Source organism: Aegilops tauschii, chromosome 2 (genome assembly GCF_002575655.3).
Source record: "Aegilops tauschii subsp. strangulata cultivar AL8/78 chromosome 2, Aet v6.0, whole genome shotgun sequence".
NCBI lineage: Eukaryota > Viridiplantae > Streptophyta > Magnoliopsida > Poales > Poaceae > Aegilops > Aegilops tauschii.
The window spans coordinates 76,874,508-76,885,284 of record NC_053036.3 but is presented as its reverse complement, the minus strand read 5'-3'; the positions used below and the strand labels follow the sequence as shown (position 1 = coordinate 76,885,284).

The following is a 10,777-nucleotide window of genomic DNA, read 5'->3' as shown; positions in this document are numbered from 1 at the left end:
GACGCTATGGACCACAGTCCATCATGCATATCTGAGAAGTGCCTTTAGATGTTACGGTTCGACAAAAGAAAATTGGAGCATGTGACAGTTTTCAACGACACAAAACCAAGGCAAGCAGACGCCTCATCCATGACGGGCAGCCCACACTGCGATTGCCGACGAGATTCAAGGATCGAGAATTCTACCAAGAACGAAATGGAAGTTCAATCGACTGAATTTTAGTAAAAATGGAAGAAAAAGGGCACACGACTTTTTTCACAGTAGCTAATCTTGTAAACAAAAATTGGATAAAAATGTCTAACCTATTTTTCGACCGTTGCTTTTTAGGCTAATTCATTCTTACATTGAGAGATTTTGTGCGAAGAATTTGTCTTCACTTATTTAACGGAACATAATCAAAGTTAAAGGGCTTCTTGAATTTACACATGCATTTTGTTGTCAAATTCAGAATAACAAATTGATGAATGAACAAACCGGTCTAGCGCGCCCTCTTAATGGTTCAGCTCATCTGTGTAACATAGATAAAATGCAAATTTATTTACCAAATATCCAACACTGATTGCGAATTTGTATCCCTGATCATAGCATTAATCATCATAATGTTAAAAATGCTGACGAAGTTCAGCAGCAAATATGAGGATGAAAACGACAATACAAGCATGCCACCAGGTAGAGTTAACATTCTAACTTGGTCCCCGCGTCGTCCTCAGCGGGCGACACGGGAGGCAATCCCATCTCCACCGCCTCGAGCGCCCGTGTCCTCTCTCTCCTCGCCGCCGCCGGCCAGCGCCGCCGGGCGATGCCCCGTGCGGAAGGCGGTGGTGGCGGGGCTTCTCTACCTTCACTTCGTTCCTTCCTTCGCTCGAGGCTATCGCTCCTCTCCTTACGGTGTCCGTCCTGATCGCCAGCCAGAGGTTTCGGGAGTGTGACCAGGAGGGCTGCAGCCGCCCCATCTAGGCCGTCGGCAGTCGCGAGCTGCCCAGATCCGGTCATGGCAGGCCGGGGGATGTCAGCGTGGGCTGATTCCTTCCCAGATCCAATCATGGATGTGAGGCATGCCTTCCCCCTGACCCTGTCAAGGGTTGGCCGGGTCACCGTTGCGGGCCGGTCTACGCTCAGATCCGGCAAGGGGTCGTGCCAGAAGCGCCGTGACTGCCTCGCTGTGTGGGTCTTGCGGTGACCATTCAGGCTTATGGCGGCGGCCTCGATGCGGATTGCGGATTGTGGCGGTCACGAAAGATCTTTGTGAGAGTTTCTTCATACAGATCTGGTGGTTGACTTTGGAGTTGAGATGCAAACTATTGATGATGGCTTGACGCAGAGGAATGATTGTGCAACGGCAGCGGCACATGTCACTGCTGGGATTGCGGAAAAGTGGTGGCGACAACACAAGCGAGATTGATGGTGGTGCTACTTGAGCACCTGGTCTCGAGCTTCCCGGTGAAAGCCTAAGGTCTGACCCGAGTTGGTTATACCTGGCAATGATGATGTTTTTACATCGCTACCTTGTTGAAGGCATTGTTTGGATATGCTCGGACTGGTTTTTCGGGGTGAAAACCTAGATTCTGCCTTAGGTGGTTGGATCCGGTAACGGCGATGGTTGAGCGTCGCTTCCTTCTTAAAGGTGTTGCCGTCGAAGAACCTCATCGTCAGTGTGGTGTCATGATATGATTGGTGTGAATATGGTCATTACTGTAGTTTACCCATTGTAGATTTGATCGCCTTTGGGTTTTTTTTTTCTCTCGCCTATGCATAGCTTTGGTCTTGTATGACTTTGCTATTTGTTGGCTTTATTTTTATGTGCGTGCGTAGATGTTGGCTGTGTGCATCTTAGCTATGCAGAGACCGGGTGTGTACTCATTATGTTTGTATCCTCTTGATGCTCTATTTTGAATCAATAAAATCCACCCTTTATCGAAAAAAGAGTTAACATTCTAACAGATGACCCAACGACCAAGATGGCAGTAGATAACCACTCCTGATAAACATAACCACAAGGATATTCTGTTCGAAATGGCAACGCATACATAGCCCAATTGCAGAACGTTACTACCATGCATACAACATAAGAATGCAAACTGACGGCAGTCATACCAATTCATCACCATATTAATGTCTCATGGAATGGAAGCATTTTCTTCCAACAGGGTATTACAAACAGGACACAAATTCTACCATCATGTATACACCAATACTCCAGTGCAAACTTGTAAGCAAGTAACCCGGAGCAGCATCAAACATCATCACCAGATCCATAATGACCCACAAACTTCACGGCTATTGAAGATTACAGTCTAGTAATATCAGAAATAAGCAAGTCTACAAAAGTTCCCATGGCTAATGATGATTAGGATCTACTAATAGTAGAAAGAAGCAAGTCTGCAAAGGCTGTTTTTCCTCTGAAAACTTGTATCTGTTGGGATCACTGACGACCATCAGCGGAATGGGCACTGTAGCTCCTTGCCAAATTCTGCGGACACCTTCTCTTCTTAGCTTCATCTGCCAATAACCAGGCCCAAGATTTGATCAAATTACCACATAAAAGAACATTGCCAAATCAACATTAAGCATCCAGTAGTATACTCCCTCCGTCCCAAAATAAGTGTCGCAAGTTGTACATAAGTTGAGACACTTATTTTCGGGCGGAGGGAGTATTTTCAACTTTAAGTCCTGTAAATCTAAAGCCCATGCCACTCATTTTCCAGCAATGAAGTAACTTCTATCTTGTGAGATATTATAAAATTCGTATCTTTCTCACCCTTTCAATTGGTAGTGCTAACAAACACACAACTGATGATATGAACTTGCAACATCAGATATTAACTGTTCTCAAACGGACATCTACCAAAATGTAGTGGCACAGCACCACCTTAAAGTACTAGATGTGCATACATTTACTGTCATGTTATTTATGTACATGATCAAACAGTTTACTTATTTTTACTGAAGTATAGAAGCATTAAACTGAGTCAACAGCAGACAAAGGCACAATGGCAATTCTACCAAAATGTAGTGGGCATAGCGCCACATAGAAGTTGATAATTGTTAAAATGACTAGAGGTGTGTCATTTTACCGTCATGTTATTTATTTACATGGTCAAACAGTTCACTTCTTTTTACCAGAGTGACGGAACACGGCACAAAGTATACATGCAAAATGCAGCTAAGAAGAGTAGACTCATATGCCATGGCCAAACTTCAAAACTTTGGGTCTTCCCATTGGCTCAAATGGAGAAATTAGCAATGACAAGAAAACTCAAGAAAGGTGCTTGCAAACAGTTTGGAAGCATGCAAACATTGTTATAATCTCACTCGCTGCAAAGATACAACGATCACAGGGGACGATGGAGCGTAGGCAATTAATCTTGCTTTTTCCTAATATGTAAAAGGAACTGATCGTTTTTATTATCATAACTTCATAACAAAAGTGGTCAAACAGTTTACTTTTCTATCTTTGGGAAAGCTATCCCCATCGATCTTGGAGTGGATGGAGATCTGACACTGGCAGTGTCAGCATAGGCTGTTGGATGATGGCAATGGAGACACACTCTCCATTATGTCAGGCCTTAACCTGGAGATTGTTTGCTGCAATGACAGGGGGCTTAACAGTCTAGGAAAGAGGAAGGCGCTTAAGGAGTTTGTTGACTCATTACATGCTGCAATTTTCTGTATCCAGGAGACTAAACTGGCGGTGATCGACCAGTACTCTATTATGGAATGTTTTGGGTCGTCTTACGATGGTTATGCTTACCTTCCTGCGTGCCAGACTAAGGGAGTTTGCTGACTCATTACATGCTGCAATTTTCTGTATCCAGGAGACTAAACTGGCGGTGATCGACCAGTACACTATTATGGAATGTTTTGGGTCGTTTTATGTGGTTATGCTTACCTTCCTGCGTGCGAGACTAAGGGAAGGGTCCTTATCACCTGGAATTCCTCCATGCTACAGATTTCTAACTTTGTGAATGATACAAACTTCATCACGGGCTATGTTTCGCCATCGGAGGGTGCACCTTGGTGGCTTTCGGTTGTTTACAGACCCCAAGAGGATCAGGAGAAGATGCAGTTCCTGGAGGAGCTCTCGGCTCACCGCCAGCTTTGCCCTGGCCTATGGTTGGTGTTAGGGGATTTTAACCTGATTCTACACGCATCAGACAAGAATAATGCTAACCTGGACTGAAGAGTGATGGGGAGATTCAAGCGGTTCGTTGATGACAATGGCCTCAAAGAGCTGTACTTGCATGGGCACAGGTTCACGTCGAGTAACGAGCGGGAATCACCCATGCTTACCAAGATTGACAGAGTTTTTGTCTCGGTGGATTGGGAATTGGAGCATTCGGACTGTTTTCTTCAGGCGCTATCCACGGCGTAATCTGATCATTGTCTGCTTCATTTGGCGCTGAGTGAGCGCATCCAACCAAGGCACCGCTTCATGTTCGAGATTTCCTGGGCAAAACTTGAGGGTTTATAGGAGGCGGTCAAAGAGGCGTGGGTCTGCGACACAACCATTACTGACCCGTTCAAGCGCTTGGATTTGCTATTGAGAAACACGGCGCGCTATCTCACGGCTTGGGGACAAAAGCGCATTGGTAACGTGAAGCTGCAGATCGCCATCGCAAATTATGTGATTTTGCGCCTCGATTGTGCTCAGAAATGGAGATCTCTCTCGGCGGAGAGGTTGTTGAGACGCACGTTGAAGCAGCTAGTGCTGGGTTTTCCATCGCTTGAGCGTATGATCACGAGACAGAGCTCGCGTATTAGATGGCTGAGTGACGGAGATGCTAATACGAAGTTTTTCAATCTTATTGCCAATGGGAGTAAAACAAAAAAAAAATGATACCGGCAATTACCCTAACACCATTACGGATCAACGCAGAAAAGAGGAATTATCTCATGCTGCTTACAAGAATCTCCTGGGAACAGCACAGGCAAGAGAGCATGCTCTTGATTTGGATTTCCTTGACATTGCCCAGGTGGATCTTAGTGATCAAGACCTGATTTTCTCTGAAGAGGAAGTCTGGGCGGTAATCAAGGAGATGCCGGCAGATTGCGCACCTGGCCCCGATGGTTTCTTTGGCTTGTTCTACCAGAAGGTGTGGGTGATCATTAAAGGAGATGTCATGGCAGCAATTCATAAGCTGTTTCTCGATACGGCCGCAGTTTTGGCTGATTAAATTAAGCCCTGATCACGCTGATTCGAAAAAGCCGGATGCATGCACGATCGTTACTTTCATCCGCTTAGCTGGGTTCACAGTATACCGAAGATATGCGTTAAATTGCTCGCGACGAGACTCAGCTGACGTATGGAAGATCTGGTAATGGTGAACCAATCAGCGTTCATAAAAGGGAGAAATATAGATGATAATTACATGCTTGTCCGGCAGTTAGCGAGGAAGTTGCACAAGTGGAAGGCCAAGGGTGTGCTGCTTAAGTTAGACAGATCTCGTGCTTTTGACTCTCTGTCATGGCCCTTCCAGTTCGAGGTGCTGCGAGCTAAAGGATTCTCAAAGATCTGGAGAGCTTGGGTTGCTACCCTGCTCACAACGGCTAGCTCTCGAGTGGTGGTAAATGGCTCGGGTGGGGCGAAATTCATCCACGCACATGGGCTTCGTCAGGGAGATCGGCTCTCACCCCTCCTTTTTGTGATCGCCATGGACACCTTGACCTCCATGGTCGCCCAAGAGCACGAATGTGGAGTGCTCGGTGCATTGCAGGATGCTCACCTCTCCAGAGACTCTATTTATGCGGATGATGTAGTACTATTCTTCTGGCCGAGGGCGATCGATTTGCTGTTGTGTCCACGAATCTCTACGCATTTATGGAGCTGCTTTGGCTCTTCAAGTGAACTTCAACAAGTCGTCGGTCATTATGATCCATGTGGAAGAGGGAGGCGGTGGCTGCGGCGATGCAGTGGAAGATGGAAGTTTTTGCATGCAAATATTTGGGGCTACAGCTCACGAGGTCGGAGTGGCAACCAGTAGTTGATTCGGTGCTGTGATTACTTCCAGGATGGCAGAGAGGTTTGATCACCAGGCTAGAACGGCTGATCCTTGTGAAAAATGTTATCAGAACCCGTCCTACGCATCACCTGATTGTGGCAGACGCTCCGAAGTGGGCGCCTGATCGTGTTGACAAGGGCTGCAGGGCCTTCTTTTGGGCTGGGACAGAAGAAATCCATGGCGGGAATTGCCAGGTGACGTGGCAACGTGTTTGTAGGCCAAAATGCCTCGGAGGATTGGGAGTGATTGATCTCAGGAGGCAGGGTATTGCACCTACGTTGGGAATGGTTGAAGCGCACGGACGATACTAGAACCTGGAAGGGATTGAACATGTCACCTCATCCTCGGGTCCAGGAGGCGTTCGACAGTTTGGTGCGATGGCAGGTGGGAACCGGGGATCGAATTTTATTCTGGAGAGACCGTTGGATTAATGGTGCTAGGCTGGCGGAAATTACGCCAATTGTTGTGGTGCACGTCCGGACCCAGGTGATTAATCGCAGATCGGTTAAAGAGGGTCTGTATCTTCACAGCTGGGCATCTGACATTGGAGAGCTCTCTACCGATGGGGTAGTGCAATTCATCTGGCTCTGGGAGATTCTGCTGCCCATGCAAATCTCCCCTGATCAGGAAGATGTTGCGATATGGAAGTGGAACGTTCAGGGGCAGTACACCTCGGCTTCTACATATCACATGCTGTGGGAGGGTGCCATCAGGTTCCAATGTGCATCGACAGTTTAGCAGTGTTGGGCTCCCCTGCCATGTAAGATATTTATGTGGCTTGCACTGCAATATCGACTGTGGACCTCGGATTGGAGATTGAGGCACGGTTTGCAGGATCGGAGCTAATCGTGCTTTCTATGTGATCAATAAGAAGATGCCGTGGACCATATTTTGCTGCAACATGTCTACTCCCGCCAGGTATGGTATCTTTGCTTCAGGAGGGCGAGGATTGATTTGGCGCTGCTGCCGACGGTGACGGATCGTCTTGAATCTTGGTGGAGCTCTAATCGCAAACACATTCCTAAAAGGTACAGGAAAGGGTTTGATTCGATGATCACTATTGTGTGTTGGAGTATTTGGAAGCAACGGAATGGACGAGTGTTTGGTAGGCATGACACGGTATCCGAATGGGTTTCAAAAATCTTTGAAGAGCTCAAGTTGTGGGCTCTCGCTGGAGCTAGAAGAGTTCAACATCTCAGTGAGGAGTAGTGAATGGTTTTAGGAGTTAGAGTTTTCTCGTTGCTCTTGCACCGGCTTGTGGTGTGAGTGGCTTGGATATTTCTTCTACATTTACCTCTGCCTTCTATAAAGCTATGGTACGCAATTTGCGTACTCCTGAAAAAAAAACAGTTCACTTCTTTTAACTAGAGTGAGGGAACATGGTACAAAGTCATAAATGCCAAATGCAGCTAAGAAGTGTAGACTCGTATGCATAGCCAAAACCTCAAAACTTTGGGTCTTTCCATTGGTTTCAATGGAGAAATTAGCAATGACAAGAAAACTCAAGGTGCTTGCAAACAGTTTGGAAGCATGCAAACATTGTTATATCTCACTCGCTGCAAAGATACAACTATCACAGTGAACGATGGACCATAGGCAATTAATTTGCTTTTTTCTAATACGTGCAACTGATCATTTTTATTATCATCACTTCATAACAAACGCATACGGTAGAACTGCATTCGTTGGCTACTTGCACAGTTTAAGATCAATGCCAATCCCAATTTAGTATGCAATAAGCAGAGGAAATAGCAAAAACCTCATTATTGGTTTTATATACAATGATTCTCCATCTTAACAAATATCAACACCAGTAGGCAGTAATTAAAAACACTGGAGGACTGTTTTCATGCTATTAGGAGGCTACAACAAAATATGCAGATAATAATAGAAATGATCATATGGCTCACAGAAACAGGGGAGCAAAGCAAAGGGGGAGGTATACCTCAACAGCACTGTGACCGTGCTTTCCATTCCGCCTGGTCCCTCCTCCAGGCATGAAGAATGAGCGCTGGGATGGTAACAAAGCAAGCTGTCACAAGCATACCAAATAACCCCACTTCCATGATCACGGAACCGGCCATTTGACCATGAGATTTCGAACCCTCCACGTGCGGCGACATCGTCGCTACCAGAAGACCAGCAACCGTTGGCAGGAAGAAAGCCACATCCACGGCCAATCCAAGCACCGCGGTGCGCGGAAGCCTAAACAAGTGTGAAAGCGGCTCCCGCTTGATTGATACGAAGCGGCTCTGAGGAGGAGAGCAATTTCAACAAAACCATACGTAGTATATATGGAATGGTTCGGAAATGGTAGGATGCAAATGAAGTGATGAACACACATGGAAAAAAACTACTACTGCTCATCAGGAGTTCAGGACAACCTGAAGCACGAAATTAATTTGACAACAATATAAGTATATGGCAACTGAATTACTCCGAAGATCATAATCATAACACTTGCCTATATACTGCTGCAATTGGACCGGAATAAAGATCACAGGGAGTTGTTAATTCGCACGATACCTTATTGTATTCCGAAGTGGATCCAGTTCGAACTGCAATCTCGTATGCCACGCGCTGGACGCACACCATCAGGACGGCAAGCGCGAACGACGCAAGGACGCTGACGACGCAGACCTTGAGGCCCCCGTACATGAGCGCCTGGAGGAACAGGAAGGGGCCGGAGCGCGTGCCCCAGGCGCGGTGCGCGACGAGCAGCGCAGCCGCGGCCCCGGAGGAGATGCACGCAACCGACGAGCACACGTAGGTGAGGGCCCCCGCCGCGACGCGGAGGATGCGGCCGAAGCGCACGAGCAGCAGCATCACGACGACGATCCGCGCCGGCGGGGGCGGCGGCGTCGGCGGCGAGGGAAGCACCGCGTCGGCGACGGCCATCGATCGGTGCGGGAAACCCTAGCTCCTCGAAGCTTCTCGCACTCGAAGGGGGCGGAGTGGTTGGGCTGCGCAGCGAGGGGCGGGGGGTTTGTGGGAATTGGGGATTAGCGACGAGCACGCACGGGATGGGGTTTTCCGGCGAGCTGTGTCGCTTCCGGGTTCAGTTTCTATTAGTGGACTCGGGTTCTGACCGGGCATGCTGAAATGGTGAGTGTCTGAATGTTAGAATTCAAGTTATTTTTACCTTGAACTTTGGAGTAGTATTTGTATTAGTGCGTTTGACCGGAGTTTTTTTTTTTAGCTTTTGAATCCTCAAGATGAAGCGGAGCAATGAGGGGGGCCGACATGGCCAGCCGCGGCGTCCCGGCGAGGCCTCGCCGACGTAGGTGTTGAAAAGGGTTCAGCAATGAGGGTGGTTTTGTTTAGTTTTGCTCTCACGGCCGTTAGGATTATATAGCCGCCGAGCTCAAGTCGGTGATGTTGCTCTGCGCCAATGCTGCCGTCTACCTGCATTGCCGAACCTCTCCGATGAGGGCTTACTAGAACCTCATCGGAGGGGCAGAGACAGTGCAGCTCGCCGCAGCATCACAACTAGGGGGGAGGAGGCGTGCTGGTTCCAATCTGGAGGGTGTAGGGTTTGAGTTGGACTTGGAAGGTGAACTAGAGTCGTTGGACATTGGATGATTCGAATGAAAGCTAAAAAAAAGGGGGCGTTCATAACTGGCAAATGTTCGCCAGGGAGGATGGCACTTGCGAATATTCGCCTGGCAGTTCTAGTTGAGAGGGAGAGGGGAGAGGCGGCAGTTTCTTTAGACGGCATTGCTGGTTCTCTTCTCTCTGAGATGGCAATTTTCATTTAAAAATTACCGTCATTTGATCTTGTTTTTACAACTAAAACTGCCAGCCAAGATGGTTCGCTTGCCATCCCTCCTATAGCGTACGTTCACCAGCTACCATTACCGGGGGGAAAATCAGTCGCCGGATTGTAAGTCGTCCCCTTATATTAGCTTTTGAAAGTTCCAAGCTGGAGCATAGAAGAGAAGATCGCCTGTTTGCAAGAAAAAGGTTCTACAAAATAGGAAAGCTGAATTTTCAGCCTAGGGTCGAACAATGATTGCCGCACAATTAGGTATACTTTTAATGAAGAACCAGCCGGAAAGAAAAACAATTATTATCAAAAGCAACTGACTGGAATGATACTCACGAACTCACTGTGGGAGACCGAGGCTGAACTGATGGACGCGCGCTCCTGCGACCTCGATGGCGACGCGCCGCCCGCCGCCCTGGCACTGACGCTCGAGCCTCTGGCCGGCCTCCCCCTGGCCGCTAGCACGGCTGCGCTGCCCTCCGTCGCCCCTGCTCCTCTGGCCGGGTCCCCGAGGCCTCCGCTTCCCCAGGCTGTCGCCGCCCCCGCCATGGCTGTGGCGCCGCCGCGCTGGGCCGATTTGGCTGAGGACGATGACGCCGCTGCCGGCCGCCCCATCGTCCGGCGCGACCCGCCGGCTCGCAGAGCGGCGCCTCGGCCGGGGATGGTGGCCTCGCCGCGGCACGGCTGTCCGTCTTCCCCTTCGGCTCGCCGGCCCCCCATCTCCCCCTTCTGCCGACCCCACGAAAAAGGGCCACCCTCGGGTCCAGGACCGCTCGCCGCCGCCGCGCTCCAGCGTGGGGCGTCGCGGGGCGGTCCGACCTGGGCAGTGCTCAGCGCTCTTGGCGCCCCGCCGCGGGCGCCGTCCGGCCCGCCGCTTCCTCGCTATCGGCTGCCTCATCGGTGGTCGGCCGTCGATCCCCCTTCCGCCCGTTCATCGCAGCGTTTGGATCCTCATCGCTCCGATTCTCCCCCAGCCAGTCCCTCCGCCGCCCTTGGCTCGCCGTTGCCCCTA

At 49.1% G+C, this 10,777-nt stretch overlaps 1 protein-coding gene across 2 annotated transcripts; it reads right to left on the bottom strand.

Moving 5' to 3' along the window:
• Nucleotides 1-2,091: 2,091 nt before the first annotated feature.
• LOC109786944 (uncharacterized) lies at nucleotides 2,092-9,051 on the bottom strand. 2 transcript variants are annotated; one of them, XM_040401652.2, is made up of 3 exons: nucleotides 8,526-9,051; nucleotides 7,945-8,010; nucleotides 2,092-2,499 (listed from the first exon to the last, which is right to left on the bottom strand). In XM_040401652.2, exons 1-3 carry the CDS (start codon nucleotides 8,895-8,897, stop codon nucleotides 2,338-2,340), a joined length of 600 nt encoding a protein of 199 aa, XP_040257586.1. In that variant the 5' UTR covers nucleotides 8,898-9,051; the 3' UTR covers nucleotides 2,092-2,337. The 2 variants fall into 2 exon arrangements, with proteins under 2 accessions (XP_040257586.1, XP_020201099.1); XM_020345510.4 differs by having other exon boundaries at nucleotides 7,945-8,251; nucleotides 8,526-9,036.
• Between the last annotated feature and the right edge of the window lie 1,726 nt (nucleotides 9,052-10,777).

Coding starts and splice junctions, on each gene's coding strand:
- LOC109786944 (XM_020345510.4), bottom strand. CDS start 8,897: ATGGCCGTCGCCGACGCGGTGCTTCCCTCGCCGCCGACGCCGCCGCCC. Junction 8,252..8,525: donor CCACTTCGGAATACAATAAG/GTATCGTGCGAA, acceptor TCTCCTCCTCAG/AGCCGCTTCGTATCAATCAA.